A 19,878-nucleotide genomic window follows, 5' to 3' on the forward strand; every position below is an offset into this window, starting at 1 on the left:
AATAATATATCTTAATTGTTTTCCAAAAGTTCAAAAGGAATGGATCCAGCATAATTTCCCTTAACTTCAATAGACAGAACACTACTACAAAAAAGTTCTGTCACATTTTCCTACTTACCTAAGTTGTTGCGTTGGTGGGATATACTATATAATAGGGCCACCATTCAGAATCTAAAAAGAGTGACTAGGGTGACAAAAAGCAAGCGCTTAGTCCATATTGGGAGAAGCTAAATGGAGCATCAACCCTCTCTGCTGTGGCAACATTTCTGGCCTTTTTGAATGACTGGGTGGAAAAATAATGGTGGCATGCCTTCTAAGTCAGCATTAGAAAGTTCCCCTTTCCATGGAATGACCCTTAACTCATCCACAGGTTATATCAAAATTCTTATTTTGTTCCCAAACTTTTCCCCAACTTATATATGAGGTCAATTTATACATGAGTCTATATTATAGATAGTAATCTGTTAATGACAGCAGAGTTTTTTTGTACCTCACCATCATTATCCTTATCCTTGCTGGGAAAAGACAGCTCAGGAAAAGTGATCTGGTAGTTATACAGGACTAGATATAAACTATGATAGGCCTATGCTTGCCATGGAAGCCATGATATACTAGGCTAATTCCCAAAGAACATAATTATTTGAGTGCAGTGTACAGTGATTCACAGCTAAACGTCCCTATAGAGATAAGTGGGAAGCATTGCAAGACAAAGCATGTTGTGTTTCCCGTTATTTTAAAAGAGATTCTGAGCACAGAGTCTGATTCAAGAGTTATACACATTAGTAAATCAAAGGAGTGCCATGCGAGGAGACAGTCTGGAGGAAACAAACAGTTCCACAATCTGAAAGAAGCCAACGGAAGCAGAATATCAGACAAGTAAGAAGCTGCACAGCCTCAGGCACTGTCAGAAGGGGTTAACAAAAGAGAGGTGTGGAACTTGTTATCTGAGCACCTAACATGTTTGCATGGACTAAAGAAGAATGCGTAAAATGTCTTCAACAACTGATCACTAACCTGACACAATGGTTGGCCAGACCCAGGTGAGGTGATATCAGGAGGTCGTCAGTCATTGGCCACCACTGAAAAGGGGAGTGCATCTAGGAAAGAACTGTTGACTCATTCCTTGTATCCCCAGCAGGTTCTTATGCAATAGGATTATGAGATAGGTGTGTGCTTGTACCAGTGCCAGGTAAGTAAATGAATGAAGTCAACAGTGACAGGGGCAGAGATGCATAAAATGTTTCCATGAGAAAATGTGAAGGGGAAATAAAACTATGGCCTCATCTATACTAGCCTTTTAGGTCATTGTGAATTTGGATCAGTTCACGGGCAGCTATACAATGCACATGGGCTGAACTAATTTAACCCAGAGAAAGCTGCCTAAGACAGCTCGACCCCAGGTTAAAATAACTTGGGAACTCTTGTTGCAGGTTTCAGGAAGTTTTGGTTCCATCTGCTACTGTTAAAAGCCTTGGGGTTGTGTTGGACTCATCGCTGACGATGGAGGCCCAGATCACTGCCATAAGTAAGCAGGCCGTTTTTCATCTTCGCCAGGCAAGGAAATTGGCATCCTACCTCTTGACAGAAGCATTGGCAACGGTAATCCATGCAACAGTCATCACTAGGTTGGATTATTGTAACGCCTTATATGCCGGCCTTCCAAAAACAAAAACCCAGAAGATCCGAATGGTCCAAAATGCGGCGGCCAGGCTGCTAGCGGGTTCATCTATAAGATCCCATATTACACCGATTCTGAAACAACTGCATTGGCTACCAATAGAACATCAGATCTCTTACAAGATACTGATCCTGACATTTAGAGCTCAAAATGGCCAAGGACCATTATATCTTAGGGACCACCTCATTCCTTTGATTCATCAGTGGTCACCTCGATCCTCCCAGGAAAATCTCCTATATGTACCGGGCCCAAGGGAGGTACGCCTGGAAGCCACAAGGCGTAGAGCCTTTTCGATCTATGCTCCAATTCTGTGGAACTCATTGCCTCCATATGTTAGAGCAATGTCGGAGTTGCGACCTTTTGGAAAAGCGCTCAAGACTTGGCTGTTTGGTTGTGCATTTAAGTAAATCAGATCTAATTTGCCAAATAGTCACTATTGAATGTTTTTATGTTGAATGTTTTTATGTTGAATGTTTTTATGATGAATGCTTTCTATTGTGGAATGATGTTTTAAATTGTAAGTCGCTCGGAGCACTCTGGTGGAGAGCAACTAATTAAGAAATAAAGTGAAGTGAAGTGAAGAAGGTTCTCCCCCGAGTTTTGGCAGTCAAGACACCCACATCTGATTCATATCAGTAACTGGCTATGGTATCCCAACAGTTATCCTGTACTCCTTAGCCGGCCGGGGATGTACCCAGATGATTTTGGCTTACAACTCCCAGAAATCCCGGCCAGTTTACCAGCTGTTAGGAGTGGAAGAAAGTGGAAAGTGGAAGAAAGTGGAGGGAACTGCCTTATTCCATTAGCCATGTCCTTTCCCCATCTTTTACCATGCATGAAGGAAACACTTTCTTGCTCCCTGTCACTGCCAACTACAGCAATGATGAGTTAACCTACCTCATGCTTGGCAGTTTCTCTTCCTCCTTGTGTGCCATGTAACTGGCAGCGGAATCTGGGAGAAGGGAGGGGGCTTTGAAGGAAGAAGAGGACTGCTTCTTCTTGCTTCAGGAGGTAGGTTCCACTATAGCTAATAGTGGTATTTGTGTGATATTTGAGCTGAACCAGCTTTGCAGTGGGGATGCCCTTCCACTGTCAAGGTGGTTTACGGTGTCTTTGTTGGCCCTGCATTATTTGTCCAAGTAGAACCTTGCTAGGTGAATACGTCAGCATCATGCTAAAATGACCAGAAATTTTCCAGTTTATTTTCATAATCACTCATGGAACCAAAAGAGCCACCATTCCCTACTGAGGTCATGTGAACCTGTTTCTTCATACATCTGCCACCGTTATGTAGAAGCAAAAGGACATCTAGGGAAGAGGAAATGAGTTTTCATCCATTTCTCCAATAAATTCCATGATCACTCTATTTTCCTAGCTGAGTTCACTCCTGGTATTGGAGTCAGGACAGAAGAAAATCTGATAGGGCAGCAGGTTGGAGGAACACATGGCAAGGGAATATTCTTAATTTACATTTACCCCACCTGCTGCTTTATTTGTGAGTAGAGTGGACATGTATTTAATGACTATGGCAAGCCCATACAGTCACAGTAGGTTTTGCCCTCTCCGTGTGCCAACACTATCCTAGTGTTAGGATGCAATAAAGAACAGCATCCTCAAAGCTGTTCTTTTTGCACCTGACTACAAGAGGACAGAGGAAGGAGACCATTTGGCGGGGAAGGCTGATTTATGACAGAGTCTGGTCTTCAAATGTGGGAAAGGACAAAAGGAAAGGGAGGTGTGGATGGGGAAGAAAGGGGGAGGAGGCAACAACCCAATATACTGGGGGGAAAAGCGGAAGAGGGGCAGTAGAAGCTTTTGCAGTCATCTTGGCAAGGCGGATTCAATAAAGTTTCCATAGCCACCAGCTGTGTGAGCCTATCTTTGTGTCCTACACCTTCCAGGAACGGACATTAAGCTTCTACTCCCTTTTTTTTTCCGGCTCATCCCATGAGGAAAGTCCTCTCCGGTGAGAGCATGAACCCTGATGGAGGAGAAACCCTGAAGGAATTCCTCTTCCTGGAAGAGGAACAGGCGAACCCACGAGGTGCAGATGAGTTGAGAGAGGAAAGGAACCCATCACCAGTGTTGAGCGAAGGGGGGACAGACCCCTCGGACCCGTCGTGGAAGCCGCTGACCTCCACCCAGTTACCCACGGGCAGGGGAGTGACAGTGAGACGGAAGATCCAGATGGGGGGCGATTGGCAGTGAGACGGAGAGGAAGCCCCGGAGACGAGAAGGATGGAGAAGAGATTAGATGCGATGGAGAAAATGTTTGAAACTTTCTCTCGACAGATGGATCTGATGCAGCAGCAGGTAACCACGTCCTGGAGGGCGACAGTCGAGCAACGGGAGCAGAGGAGAGGGCTGCCCGAGAGAGGCACTGAGCCCCGTCCCTTTGCCGGGGAGGGTCTACAGGACTATGAGGACAAGATGCCTCGGCAGGGGACATCAGTTTTCCCCACGGGCCTGTCGGGAAGGAGCCAAATGCCTGGTAAGGGAGAATTTCGGGTGAAGTTCAACGGGGACCCCAAACAGCTGTCTTATTTCATTACAAACGTAAGACACTTCATGGAGAATTTTGTGGACCAATTCCCTTCAGAAAGCGCAAAAATCCACACGGTCGGGGCAAACTTGAAAGAAGCAGCTGCAGACTGGCTAATGCCGGGAGCTGGCCTGCCTGGAGGATTTCCTAAGAGCCCTCCGTGAAAGATTCGAAGACCCTTTGACAGAGGAGAGGGCGAAGGCCCAGCTCAAAAGGATATACCAGGGAGGAAGGACAGTGTCAGAATACGCCCTGGAATTTAAAGCCACAGCGGGGAAGATTAGAGACTGGTCAGACACCACCAAACTGGAATATTTCAGGGCTGGTTTACGCTCTGAGGTGCTCGAGTGGGCTCTACACAGAGGAAATCCAAGTGTCACGACCCAGGCTACAGAGCACCAATAACCATACGCAGAGGCCAGAATCTATCTAATATCTTTATTAAGGAAATATATAAAGTTAATAAAAGCAAGTGTATGAAATAGTCCAGAAGTAGACCTTTCAGGAAAGGTCAAAATTAGTCCCAAGAAACAATGTCCAATATGAAATATTAAGGTCCAAAGTTGTAATCCAATAACCGAAACACTCACTTGCCAGGCAAGTGAGGGGAGATGACAAGGTCCTTTAGTCCATGAACTTGAGCAAGGCTAGGAAATAACTTGATACTTGGAACACAAGGCTTGATTCAAGGCAACAAGGTAACGAGGAGCAAGAACAAGATCCGTGGAATTACTTGGCAAAATCCGGAAAACAAGGCAAGGCTGAGCCCTGGAAAACAAGGCAAGGTCCGTGGAGGTAAACAAGGCTGGAAACGGGAACGAAGGCTTGGAAACAGGAGCGAAGGCTTGGAATCAGGAACAAGGCTTGAAACAGGAACGAGGCTTGGAAACGGAGCGCGCTGTCCACACACAACTTACTCCAGTAGCTGACGAATTGACTCCGCAAGATCCCTTTGTGGGTAAAACACCTAAATAGGGTCTAGTTTTCCCACCAAAGAGCAGTTCTCTGGGGAACCAGAAACGAAAGCTAATCTCTGAGTCCAGATGTATGACTCCTTAAAGATTCTCATGGAAAGCAGGCTTAATCAGCTGAATTCTTAGCAGCTATCCTAGCACTCCTGCGAGAGGCCGCTTGAACTCCTCTCTGTTGTTTACAAAACTCGTGGCGAGAAAACACAGGAGATTTAGGCTCAGGGCTTGTTTGACATACTTCTGGAAGACAAATCTCTTGCAGGTGCAAGGTTCCCAAATCTGGCTGGGAAGATTCCAATTCTGACTGAGACGGTGAAAAACCCAAGTTCTCCTCTTCATCTGGCACTACAGTGCCATGAGCGGGACTACATGGCCCATAACTCATCACACCAAGAGACTTGGAGGACTGGATTTTGCTGGCAGGGCGCGTGGAGGTGGACCAACAGCAAATCTCTCGTCGTCCAAGGGAGAGCAGCAGATTCAAACCACCGACAGCAGCGACACGGCGCTTCTCCCCTCGTCGCGGAAGGTCGACCAGCAGGGAGAGGAGAGCAGGGAGGGGGGCCTGCTTCTCTTGCGGCCGCGAGGGACATCAAGCGGCAGAGTGTCCGAAAAGGACAGGCATGGAGACAAAAGGAGAGAGGTTTCACAGCCAGAAGCCGCCCCACCAGAACTCCAAACTAGCAAAAGTGAAAGCTGCCATGGCAACAGAAACGGCTTTAGCCCCAGGGCAGCTTCAGGCAGAAGAGATGGAGGAAGCGGAGGACCTGGAGTTACCGGGAAACGACCGAGATCTGTTTTGAACGCCCAGAAACAGATCGAACCACCAGAGGGCGACGGGGGTGAGTTGAGAAGGGTAAATTGTGACATTGTGAGAGTTAGAGTGAGACTGTTGAACCCAGAGACAGGGATCCAGATAGAGAGAGATGTTATGTTGGACTGTGGGTGTACGAGATGCCTAATTACTCCCGAACTAGCAAACAAGTTGGGAGTGAAGCCAAACCTACTAAAGACACCAGTAGTCTTCGCACAATTAGATGGAACCCCGGCATACGAAGTCCCAGTAACAGAAAAAACGGGGTTTTTAAGACTGACTATGGGTTCTCATGCTGAGACATTGCAATTTGTGATTTCAACAATGGCACACCAGCCAGTCATCTTGGGCGTTCCTTGGCTGAGATGGCAAAACCCTCAGATTGACTGGAAAAGGGAGACTTTTACCTTCTGGGATGGGAACTGCAATTTTGAAAGGATCCCAAAAGACATAGAGGTACTGGAGCCAGAGGGGGTGATAGCAGCCACATCACAGGGCGTACCATTGGAAAGCGTTCCCAGAGTCTACCATGAATTCGCAGAGGTGTTCAGTGAGAAGGAGTGTGACCAGTTGTCTCCTCATAGGAAGACGGATTGTGCAATTGAAATAGACCCCAATGCCAAACTACCTAAACCAAAACTCTATGCAATGTCGGAACCAGAGAAAAGGGCACTCAGAGAATTTATTGACAAAAATATAGAGAGAGGCTTCATCGAGCCATCTCAGTCCCCCATGGCAGCGCCAGTATTTTTCAGGCCAAAAGCGGACAGCCTGAGATTGGTTGTGGATTATAGAGGTCTTAACGCAATATCCACCACAAACCAATACCCCCTAATGTCGGAGATGTTGCCGCAATTGGGCGAGGCACGCATCTTTACCAAACTGGACTTGCGGGAGGCTTTTTATAGGATTCGAATCAAAGATGGACCTCTTCTTCCGCTTTTATTTCTTCTTTGGATCACCAGCTGTGTGAGCCTATCTTTGTGTCCTACACCTTCCAGGAACGGATACCTAGCTTTCATCTGTGAAATGTTGGAGGGTAAGCCCTCAAAGGCAGGTACTGGATGACTATCCCCATATGACGGATCTCCTATGGACTTCATCAGACGGGTAAGGAGAAAGTGGAGGGGACTGCATTACCCCATCTTTTACCATGCACTTAGGAAACAGAGCCCCAGAGTCCCACCGGGGGTGCCTTTATGTCATATGATTGCCTCTGTGGAGCTCCTGTTGGACTCTGTTTCCTAAGTGCATGGAAATGGAGACAGAAGTCCATCTGATGAGATACAGAAAAACCCATCAGATGTTATATCACTGTGATTCTAATTTTCACTGCTGTGACTATACCCTAGGGCAGTGGTTCCCAACCTGGGGTCCCTAGATGTTTTTGGCCTTCAACTCCCAGAAATCCTAACAGCTAGTAAACTGGCTGGGATTTCTGGGAGTTGTAGGCCAAAAACATCTAGGTACCCTAGGTTGAGAACCACTGCTCCAGAGGAGCATTCTGGCTGAGGATTTCAAATGCATTTCCATAAAATTCTAGAATCCCATAGGATTCAACCATAGCAGCATAATCATATAATTGCATGTTATGAAAGAGTTCCTGTTATAACTATTGGCTATTTGGGAATCAGTACTGTGGGACAGTGATTCCTATCCCATGGCATGTGATCACTAGAACATGATGTACAGTGGCTTCCTCTTATCTGTTGGAGTTTTGGTTCAAGGTCCCCCTGTGGATACCATAATCTGTGGATACTCAAGATATCAATATCAATTCTTGCAATAAAATGGTGTGCCCAATATAAAATAGCAAAATCAAGATTTGCTTTTTGGATTTCTTATCTGGATATTTTAAAAGTCATAGATGGTTGAATTCATGGATGCAGAATCAGTGGACCAGATGAGAGTCTGTTCCAAAAGTTGATTTCTGTTTGGGCAAAAATATATATTTTAGAAAATAAACGTAGTTCTTTCATATTTGACTGAGGTCTTCTGTAGAAGAATAGAGAGCAGCTCTAAGTAGTACCTCATATTGTACTACATAAATAGGATATAATGCTTTACATGACTTAAGGGGGAATGAAAACAGTTGGGCTGGTTCTTAAACAGAACTGACCACAACTGTCTTTATTGCCATCTCACATTCCTTGGGTTCAGGTGGCCTGGGGACATGAGATGGTAATCATCTGTTGTTCCCTTTCCCCATGCTGTGGCTGTCTTCCGGCACAACACCCACTGACCTTGTTCTTTGGCACTCTAGCTGATGTTAACCAGAAGGTCCACATGCTGAATGGGATGAGAGGAGGAACTTCCCTCTTCCAGCTTCCTTAGTGAGACAGCCTTTTGGCTGATGTTAGCCAAAGCACCCAAGACCAGCTAGGTGGTGGTTGCGGCTGGGGACATGGATTGTGGAGAGACCCCTAGTATGGCTGCTCAGTGGCTCCAAACCATTGTTGGAGCAGCTAGGTAGTCAAGACTTCCTACAGCTTCCACAGAGTGCCTGTCTGGGCACTATGTGAGCCTGATCTGTGTCCCAGATGCTGTATTGGGCCCACACTAATGGTCAGTATATAAGAAGCCTGTTTTAATGGTGGGAATGGTCCAGTGCTATTAGAAGTTTTCTGTGGGCAGATTAGAAAATAGCAGAGAGAGTTGGTACTGGATTATGGTACAATGATTAGCTATGTATCCACAATGCATATGTAAAAAGTAGGGTTTAGCACACCTAGACAACAAATTTTAAAAGACAAATATTTTTATTTATGTAAAACAATTTTAAAATAAAAAGTATGAAAATGTACATAGCACTGAGGCCATAACTTTGGTTAGAAACATGTGGATTCAGGAGAAAAAGGGGAAACATTTTAGAGTATTCAGTGTGCATATTTACAGAGTTTTGTAACATCTGAAGGTAACATTTGAATAATATGCTGAAAAAAGTGACTTCATGTCAGCAAGTGGCAGCCACTAATGAACATTAGTTGCCAGAATTGCCACTGATCATGGCAAATCCAGTGGTGTCCAGCAGGAGGTGGGGAGAATTTGTCACCCCACACCCTGCATCGCTCAATTTACACTTAATCCATCCCACAGGTAAAAGCCTCTCATGTTGCCACCACCACGGTTGCACTTTAGTTTAGCCATGAAGCCCCACTGGAAGTAGCTGTACATTGTGAGATGGGAGCTGGGCTCCATGGCTAAACTGGAGAGGAACCAGTGTATGCCGCCGAATTCAGTTCCGTCTGATGAGGTCAGTAGTCAGATTTGCCCTCTAATTCCTTCCCCCAATGTTACATGAAGGCAGTAGGTATATGGATAGGATTAGTGGTTACAATTATGGGATTTGTCTAGAGTCCATTTTGGGCATTAGAGGGAAATTACTCCCTACTCTCTCATCAGATTAATCTTTGAGAAATACTGTTTCTTGACCAGATATATTAATATATGTATCTTTGTACTGTATTGTAGTGTTAACGCTGTTACATTTCTATTTGCACTTTTTATCCTGCATCATTGAAATGAAAAAATTGCAAAGGGAGAGCCATGACTCTGAACAGTATTCTTCAGCCACCTTTCGCTGATCAATATAATCAACATCTTCAACACAATCGCTGGAGGACTCCCCTGGTTGGTTTCCAGTTGGAATAGAAGTTACTTGTACCGAAGGCTTCTCTTGTTTGGGTTTTAATGAAGCTTGGGTTACCAGTCGAAGGTGAGCAGCTGGAGGACCTTTGCTGCAGACTTTGGATTTTAGGATACCTTTGGGGTCTCCACAAATGTTTTGCTTTTTCTTCAGAGACCTTGTGATTTGTTTCCAAAACATCTTCTTGTTTTCTGCATATTGAGGACAGGTGGAAGGCTTGCCGGAAAATTTGCAAGAGAAGGTGTTTTCCTCTTTTTTGCAATTAATATTCAAGGTAGCCATTTCCGCTTCATGTAATGTCCATGTACACATAGCTTTATCTTTGGTGGTAAACTTGCCTTTAGGAGAACCTCTTGTTCTCTGGTTATTGGATCCAGCTTGTGGCCTTTGACCTTTTTCACTGTTCAACCTTTCCATTTTTCTCTCCTTCTGTCTTTCACAGTCGACGTGCAGCAACTGAGAGAATATAATGAAGGTGCAAAGAAAAGCGAAATGTCCAAATCTCATGGTTCCTAGTTCTCTGGAAGCCTGTTTTGGAAATAGAAAAGTAACTTGTAAAAACCAACACTATTTTTTTTTATAAATGTTGAGCTTGAAACAGTCTACCATGAAATACAACCAAAGATCATAGAATGGATTATTAGTGTCCTAGGGCCCTTCCACACAGCCATATAACCCAGAATATCATGGCAGAAGACCCCACAATATCTGCTTTGAACTGGGTTATTTGACTCCGCACTGCCATATATTCCACTTCAAATCTGATCCTGTGGGATTTTATTTAGCTGTGTAATAGGGGCCCCACATAGGGAAGGACACAATAGCGGACGTCTGCACATGAAACTGAGAACTCTAGCAGAAATGGAAGCAAAAGATCTCATTTGGCACTTAGCTTCCCTTTAAAAGTGGCAATGTGATGACTAAGAAACCTTCTGGATCTATGTGTTATTGAAGGCTTTCGTGGTCAGAATCATTGGGTTGCTGTATGGCCGTGTTTCAGAATGCTTCTGGAACATGGCCATACAGCCCAGAAAACTCACATCAACCCCTGGGTCTAGTTTTTGGCTGAAAAAAAAAGAAGAAATAAAAGCGGAAGAAGAGATCCATTGTTACCAGGGCAACATTGAATTTAACCCATAATGAGGTAATTCAAATATGAGTTTTTAGAAATTTACAAAATAAAGTTCTTTACATTTATTTCATACTTCAATGTCTTCTTATACCTTTAAGCCAGTGATTCTCAACCTGGGGTCCCCAAATGTTTTTGGCCCACAACTCCCAGAAATCCCAGCCCGTTTACCAGCTGTTAGGATTTCTGGGATTTGAAGTCCAAAAACATTTGGGGACCCCAGGTTGAGAACCACTGCTTAAACAATGTCAGCAAGAAAAGAATTGTATCAGATAGTCTTTGTGATTCCAGGTGAAACACAATGTGGCAGTTTGAAGGGCACTTTGGATACTTTGAATAATTCACATGGAAATGACATCAGTTTCTAATGACTGCGTGGAACTGACTCATGTCTGGATCCATATCTGATAAAGATGTAAATTAAGTATCATTCCCTAATCACCACTAACAAATCAACAGCAAGTTTGTGAGATAACTGTGGAGCAATGACTCATATTTTAGACTCCCTTTGATGAAGGTGTATTGGAAAAATATAATACTTGTATTGGAAACTATATATTGAATGTAATTGTATTAGAAATAGGAATAGGAAAATATATAATCACAAGCAGAATGTGTGCATATAGCCCCAAAATACACTCTGCCTGGCAAATACCTAGTCTCCTCAGAGCAGAGACCAAAGTTCACCCTAAGGGCCAGAGACATATGTCAACTGTCAAGAATAGATAAGCTCCATGCTAGTGGACAAAAGACAAATTAAGGCTTTTGGGTTGTCAAAATAAGCTTAAAGTAACCTGGCGCCATGTAGGAGTGCTAATGACTCCCTAAGAGCTAAGATAAGAGAAATTCCTCAATTAATGGAATTCCTTAGATAAAGCATAATGGAGGGTCTGAGGTTTTGAAAGCAGCCTATATTTTAGGAAAATGCAAAAGTAGCTTTTAGTAAAGTGCAAAGTAAGACTTTTTTGACACTAATTGGTGATGGATAATGCCTATATAACGTAGGTAGATGAAGGCAAAAATGGTATAAAAAGGCCTGTGTTTCTTTGTTCTGTACCCCCGCTTTCCAGAAAAGGGTCCTTCTTATTGCTTATTCTCTCTGGCCACTGAGAATAAACATCTTTTTCTACAGCAACCGGAACTCTCTTTGTCTCATTACCTCAAACCTTTGTCTGCTACTTCACCTTAGGGTGGAACTCACTGTTAAGATGTAAATTGTATTTGAATGAAACTACCCCTTTGTTTCTCATCCAGCTTCCACTATGCTGTCCATGCTCCTTTGTTTCTAACCAAACCTAAATCATTACCAGCTACAGAATTCCAGAAAAGATAGGAATTGAAACAATTACACTTTAAAATGTCAGAATATAATTTTAAAAATGCTGCCCAGAGAAAATGGTTGAAACAGTTAAAATGCTGAGGAATCCTCATTCTCATCGTCCTCACGCCTGTTAAATGAGGTAGAGCATTTCCTCTAGAATGCTAAATTGTTGGATGAGGCTTTATGAGGATCCCCACATTTTAATTCCTACATGGCCCGGAAACTCACTGGCTAAACTCCTTCATAGGGCTGCCATGGAATTAAAATAACATTCTAAGCATCTCACAGGTAGGGTTAGAAGAAATAAAATCAACCGTACAGTAGGTATACCATAGCATGGAAATAGCCCTTGCTCCTGCACTGCAATAACTGGTAACTGACTCCTTTCTGTGATCTGGACTGACAAAGCTTTAGACCACTGCTTTTTAATCTGTGGGTCCCAACAAATGGGGTTCTGCTTATTGAGCAATATCTCCTGCCTAAATCATCAAATCATATATTAAATTCCCCTCTATTCATCAAGGCTCTGGTGTAAAATGACAGAAACATTTAGCTACAGTAGAGTCTTGCTTATCCAACCTTCGCTCATCCAACGTTCTGTATTATCCAACGCAGTCTGCCTCCCACCCAGATCCACATCTGTTTCTCTAGGCAGCAACACACAGCAGGCCAACACGTCCAACAACAACACAAATGCAGCCACGCTCCCAAACAAGGAGCAGACTTGTTGTAAAACATGATGTTTGGGTGCTTAATTTGTAAAATCATAATATAATTAGATGTTTAATACGCTTTTCCTCAATCCCTCCTTATTATCCAACATTTTTGCTTATCCAACATTCTGATGGCTCATTTGTTGGATAAGTGAGGCTCTACTGTATATGCTTTACTTTCTCCTGTGAATAACGTCAAAAGGTTGCTCTCCTCTCCATGCTATTAAACTATATGTGATTGAACTACAAATATGGAAATGCAAAGATAACATGTCCCTTTTTTAAAAGTGAAAGGTTAAATTTGCTCCCTACCTGTCATTTGTTTCACAAACCCAAACCTGTTTAGTATACCAACAAAGATTCAAGGAGCAGATCAGCATTATTGGTTATAAGTAAGAATGTCAGACCTGGCAATTATGACATGATTTAGAACAACTGTTAGTGTAGTATTATGAAAAGCTGTCCTACATCGACACACTTTCATTTTTAACACCAGCATGCCTCCTCCCTCCTTCAACACATGCTTTCCAAGTGAGTTAGTCAAAGCATGTTTTCTAGATAGAGGCAACATTCAGTCATGCGTAATGCTCTCCCAACCAACTGAACTAGACTGTGGCTCATCCAAAGATGGGATCTCTTGAAAGCAAAAATAGGGAAACCTGATGATGCAATCCAGGACCCTTCCACACAGCCATATAATCCAGAATATCAAGGCAGAAAATCCAACAATATCGGCTTTGAACTTGGTTATTTGAGTCCACACTGCCATATATTCCAGTTCAAATGTGTGGAAGGGGCCCCACAGTCTACAGATTTCAAGGGAATGATCCCTGAATGAAGAATTGGATGATCTGCACATAGTTTGAGAGGATAAACCGGCAGTTTCAAGTATATCTATTTGGGTTAAAGCCCCAGCAGGATAACCTCTGAGGACATATATGGGGCTCCACATCCCAGAATGTGAAGCCCCCAGTGGTGTAGCAGGTTAAACTGCTGAGCTGCTGAACTTACTGACTGAAAGGTCGGAGGTTCAAATCCAGGGAGTGGGGTGAGCTCCTGCTGTTAGTCCAAGCTTCTGCCAACCTAGCAGTTCGAAAACATGCAAATGTGAGTAGATTGATAGGTACTGCTCCAGTGGGAAGGTAACAGCGCTCCATGCAGCCATGCTGGCCACATGACCTTGGAGGTGTCTATGGACAATGCCAACTCTTTGGCTTAGAAATGGAGATGAGTACCAACCCCCAGAGTCAGGCACAACTAGACTTAATGTCAGGGGAAAACCTTTACCTTTACCTACATCCCAGAATACTCTTTTTATGCCCTGCTGATTGCTACACACAAGTCTTCTTCGAAGGTGAAGTACTAAAAGTATTATTACTTAGGGCCAAATTACATACAACTCCATTTTTCTTTCCCCACCAAGCAGTCAAAGAGACTGCAGTCAAGAGCTGAAAACCAGTAGCAGTGGTTGCTTAACTTTAGGTGCATATATACTGTAGAGTTAATTCAGTTTAACACCACTTTAACCGCCATGGGTCAATGCTATGAAATTCTGGGGCTCGTAGTTTGATGAAGCAGCAGCACTTTTTGGCAGATGAGGCTAAAGACCTTTTACAACTAAGACTCCCATGTCTCCGTAGCATTGAGCTATAGCAGCTATAGTGGAGTCAAAATGCATTAATAGACACCCTTTGTTTTGCTTCCATACAAAATCATCCTGTCCTAGTTGCTTTCTCGCTAGCTGGGGAAAAGCTACTATGCTCCTTCAACTCTGTGGAGAAAATAGCTTGATCAAGGTGAGCTTAATGAGAAAAAGATGAAAAGGAAAAACCAAAGCAGCCCACCCCTCCCATAATATCATTTGTACATCTGATTTTCAGTTTTAAATGTTGGCAGGGGGGAAAAACCACACACTACAAGTAATGTGTAATTTGACCTTCAGGAGGAAGGAATATTCTGAGACAATACCTCCCTACTGAAGACACAAAGCGCAAGATAGTTGCAACACATACCTTTTGCTGGCTTTTGAATGTATCCAAATACAAAACCCACGGTGATTTCCGTCTCTTTCAAAGTACTGAAAATTGATGCTTATTTATACAGCTAGGGACACACCTACATGCCTCCAGAAAACTATTACTCCACAGTAGCATGCTTCTCTGCCTTATTTGCTAACCAAGACACACCTTCTGGTGATATGCCAGGTCTGATTTGTGATAGTTATAAAAAAAAACATAGTTACAGCAGTAGTTGCATATTTGAAGAAAGGAAGAGTTGTGTCAACTCTTTTCCCTTTCTTCCTAACAACGTAGTGGAAACACACCTTGATAAATCAGAACAGGGATGGGCTGGTAAATGAACAATGAAAACATGAATGGAGGAATAGAAAAGATTATTGTGGTTATATTATGTATTTGGTTGAGAAGTTAAGTATTAGTCACTAGTCTTGTGCACTCAGGGTAAACCTTGATCCGTTTTGTGTCTTGGCTTTCGGTGAGGCCAATCTGTTTTTTGGAGCCTCCCAAACTCAGGAGAGCAGATATCTGTTTTCCCTTTTCAGTGCCAAAATATGTTTTCTTTTGGCCCATTATTGGAGGGGGGGGGCTTCCCACCCAGGCTCCCCTTCCCGGCGCGCACTTTAAGGAGGCTTTTTATTGGCATTTGCCTCACCTTCATCTGGGGAGCCAAATAGCTCCCTGGCTGGGGCTGAAGACCCATCGCCTTTGGGCCTGCATGCCACATATGCACTCTCCTTGGAAAGAGAGTGTGTGTGTGGCGTGCAGGCCCAAAGCACCACGAGTGCCAGGGCCTGCAGCCAAGCACCTCTTATTCAGTGCTCAGCTGTAGGCCCTGGTAGGCGCATGCCTTTTGCGCCTGCATGCCACACACACATTCTCCTTGGAGTGAAGGGCAAATGGCAGCGAGCTGACTAGTTTTCACCCTAAGCACAATCTTCCTTTTCTTCTCTATATAACTGTGATGCTGAAAAGCAGGTTTGGAGCCGGTACCCGCTTTTATCTCATTTTGTGTTGAGTTTATTCTCGTACTAGGAGGGGTGTTCCCATTCCATGACTGCAACTGAATGAAAGAAATGAAAGGATCAAATGAAATGGGAGAAACGAATTCCACACACATGTCTACTAATCACCATGCCTTTCTTACAAAAATATTAACATTATAGTCTTTTTGAAGAAGAAAGCCCTTCTTTCTAACCAGCCCAGTTGAGGGCCAGCAACTATTGTCAGAAACCAGCTGCCTAAAAAGACACCTGGCATAGTCATGCTATTGCACATTCATTCATTCAATTACTTCTTATAGACACCAGGTCAATGTAACCTTATGTATAATTAAATGTACACACACAAAAGCTCATCAACATTCTTTTTAAAGCCTTAGATACAATCTCCCCCCCCCCCCACACACACACACCAATATAGTTTCAATTATTAGAATTGGAAATGAATAATATTACCAAGGTAATTATCTTTCCTTTCTCTCTCTTCTATTAGAATCAAAACTACCGCGTTTCCCCGAAAATAAGACAGTGTCTTATATTAATTTTTGCTCCCAAAGATGCACTAGGTCTTATTTTCAGGGGATGTCCTATTTTTCCATGAAGAAGAATTCACATTTATTGTTGAACAAAAAAAATGAACATTCTATACTGTACAGTAGTTGTCATCACAAACCAGCATAACCAGACAAACTGGGAATCCTATCAAGAATTTCTTGTTACTACCATTATTTCCATGTATATGGTACATACATTTACTGATCCTGCATGCTCTGGTGTTCTGTTTGGCAGGCATGCTTCCAAACAAAACTTTTCCTAGGTCTTACTTTCAGGGGAGGCCTTATATTTAGCAATTCAGCAAAACTTCTACTAGGTCTTATTTTTCGGGGATGTCTTATTTTCGGGGAAACAGGGTAAGTTGCTCATAGCATAAACCCATCTTTTTGGACTTCATTCCATCAGCTGGGGGAAAGCAGGGGAAAGTGGGGGAACCATCTTACCCGTTCCCTTCCGTCTTCCCCTGTCTTCTGGCAGCCATCCCACGTCGTTTCCACATTTAGGCTGGTCTTTCCCCCATTTTCTGCAGCTTTGTCCCATTTGGAGTCGAGTAACACCTGTCTCCTGAAGATGGGTTTAGGGCTCTGTTTCCATGTGCTTCACAAACAGAGCCCCATGAAGTCCTACTGAAAGTGCCCTTACGTCATGTGATGGCCTCTACAGGACTCCTGTGGGGCTCCCTAAAACTCCTATAGCTTGCTGGGCAAGCTATTGGAGTTTTAGGGAGCCCCACAGGAGTCCCAGAGTAAGAAGATGTCTTGGTGGTGGTGCCATGGCAGTCCTCATTCCCCAAAGAAGAAGTAAAATGTGTGTTAATATCAAAATCTGGGGAACCCCTGGTGGTGCAGAGGATTAAACTGTTGAGCTGCTGAACTTGCTGACTGAAAGGTTGGTGGCTCAAATCTGGGGAGCGGACTGAGCTCCCACTGTTAGCCCCAGCTTCTACCAACCTAGCAGTTCGAAAACATGCAAATGTGAGTAGATCAATAGGTACTGTTCCTGTGGAAAGGTAACTGCACTCCATGCAGTCATGCTGGCCACATGACCTTGAAGGTGTCTATGGATAATACTAGCTCTTTGGCTTAGAAATGAACACCACGCCCAGACACAACTAGTCAAGGGGAAATCTTTACCTTTTAATAACATCTGACATTAGGTCTACTGTACAGAATTGGCTGTTCCCACCTCTGTTCTTTTTGGGCAGGGCAGAGATTGTGGGCTTTGCCATGCTCCACACCCTGGTGCCTGAGGAAGCTGCCTCAATGAAGTGTACAGCAAGGCTGGAGCTATGTTTAGGAACAGCTGTTTGGGGAAAAATCTTTTTAGATTCGAAGTATAACAGGAAATAATTTGATGAATTATAACATATAAGAATTCCTTTCAGAAAATGTGAGCAGATATGACTAAATCTGAAAAATGGTTATGAAACAGATACGTAAATGGAAACTGCCAGTTTTTTCACAGTTTCTGTAGAAGTGTATGATGGAAACCTGATTTTTTATCATGTCAGAAGCGACTTGCAAATCACTTCTGGTGTGAGAGAATTGGCCATCTACACAGACATTGCCCAGGGGATGCCAGATGTGTTACTGAAAGGCTTCTTTCATGTCCCGCAAGGTAGAGCTGATAGATGGAAGCTCACTCCATCTCGTGGATTCGAACCGCCAGCCTTCAGAGCAGCAACCCAACCTGATGAACCCTGGTCATCGTGACGGAGAACACCATGGTCCTGGGCCTCCTGCAACCACCAGATCACACAGCAGGGGTTTTGAGAAGAAAATATTGCTATCCCTGTGTTCTAGCTCCCCCCCCCCCCTGGTAGTTGTGTTCTCTGTGAATGAGGAATAGCAACAGAAAGGGGAGGCCCCTACCACAAAGCAAGAGACAACCAGGTCTGGCCTAGTAAAGCTGCCTACTAACTTATTCACCCCCAGCAAGAACTGAAAGTGAACCCAGAGCCACGAAACGTCTCCATTTGGTCCATCTTCCTGGTTTTTAACAGGAAGCAGATTGGGAGATGGATCATAGCTATATCACCATAGCAATATCTCCCATGCTGGATCTCAGCCAAGAGCTTCACTTTCATATCTCCTGTGTTTCTTGATGAGCTCCACCTATGGTCTCACCTCTCCTTGCCACCCAAGTTGGTCCCCATTACCTTAAATGCTGTTTTATCTCTTCCAAAAGTTCTACAAAGTCAAAAAACCAATTTGAATTTCTGCATAACCTCTGGCATGGGAATCTACTTTCTAGGGTGTGCCCACAGTGTACACAATTATTTAATTATAATTAAACTTTCAAATCTGTATTTCCTTGTAAACTGCTGTCTGGAACGAGTGGCTCGTGAATATGCTTGCTCGTACTAACAACTCTGGTTAAATAATATGAAACCACAAATTTCTTTCTTAATAACTGTTATTATTGAATGAACACTCTTCCTCTGAGATCATGAGATGATACAGATTATTTACAGTTGTTGGATCACTGGTATATATAAATCTAAAGTGGGGGTGTTTTAATAAGTATTATGTACCAGTGCAATCTGTTTGTGTTTCAATATTGGCATGTTTTCTGACAGTTTAATTATTTAAAATTAAAGAGATGAGAGTATCAAAAATGCCAAATGCTGAAAATCTTGGCCTTTTTAATTATGTGATGGATGGCAGCTCTTTGGCTTCTCTTTCAAAGTGTGCTGTGGAAGCAATTCCTATTACGGAAGTCTATGGAATTCTGGCACAGTTAGACTGCCAACTGGTAAACAAGTCAAGGCAGGATGTTCATTTAATTTTCTACTACTTGAAATAAATATAGAACTGGTGAAATAAATTGGCTTGAGGGCCACATGGTCAGACATTTTGTATCCTAAACTATTGAAGGATCAATTGCTGCCTAAGCTGCCAGGTGGCAGCAAAGCAAGCCTACATTTATTCAACTCACCAGTCTGGTCAAACAGTCCCTGGCTATGCTGGTTGGAGATGATGGGAGGTTTTTTAGAAGTCAATTTCATCTGATATTGGATTAGTTAAGTGGAAACTTTGATTAGTTTTTTTTTAATTTTGTCAGAAGCGAATTGAGAACATATTGCAAGTTGCTTCTGGTGTGAGAGAATTGGCCATCTTCAAAGATAGGTCACCAAACACAAGGTCACCTAACAGTATAAGGAAAAAATAAGGAGAAAAATATAAAATAGGTTGAATATCTGATCACCAAAATGGATAATACATCCTTCAAAATACAACAAATAAACAAATGACAAGGGAGGAAGAAAAGGAGGAGTATTAGCCACCCCCTAATAATCCAGAAGATGTTGCTGGGCCATTCACATAGCAAGCTGTGTTTTGCTGTATTCGTCAAATATTTGTTGCTGGAGGCAGCTTGCTTTACCATGCTAATTGGTAGTGGTGTGCATGTGGGACTTACCTTGTCCCGTTTTGTGTCCCAGCTTTCGGTGGGGCCCGCTTCCATTTTCATCTGACCTCCCGAAATTGGGAGG

The 19,878-nt window shown here is 43.3% G+C and overlaps 1 protein-coding gene across 2 annotated transcripts; it reads right to left on the reverse strand.

Annotated features, from left to right (window-relative positions):
* Nucleotides 1-8,745: 8,745 nt before the first annotated feature.
* On the reverse strand, nucleotides 8,746-14,958 carry fgfbp1 (fibroblast growth factor binding protein 1). Of its 2 annotated transcripts, XM_016993322.2 has the most exons (3): nucleotides 14,827-14,948; nucleotides 13,826-13,897; nucleotides 8,746-10,179 (listed from the first exon to the last, which is right to left on the reverse strand). In XM_016993322.2, the coding sequence occupies exon 3, from the start codon at nucleotides 10,156-10,158 to the stop codon at nucleotides 9,496-9,498; it is 663 nt and encodes a 220-aa protein (XP_016848811.1). In that variant the 5' UTR covers nucleotides 10,159-10,179; nucleotides 13,826-13,897; nucleotides 14,827-14,948; the 3' UTR covers nucleotides 8,746-9,495. The 2 variants fall into 2 exon arrangements, with proteins under 2 accessions (XP_016848811.1, XP_062838251.1); XM_062982181.1 differs by lacking the exon at nucleotides 13,826-13,897 and having other exon boundaries at nucleotides 14,827-14,958.
* Between the last annotated feature and the right edge of the window lie 4,920 nt (nucleotides 14,959-19,878).

Source organism: Anolis carolinensis, chromosome 5, assembly GCF_035594765.1.
Source record: "Anolis carolinensis isolate JA03-04 chromosome 5, rAnoCar3.1.pri, whole genome shotgun sequence".
NCBI lineage: Eukaryota > Metazoa > Chordata > Lepidosauria > Squamata > Dactyloidae > Anolis > Anolis carolinensis.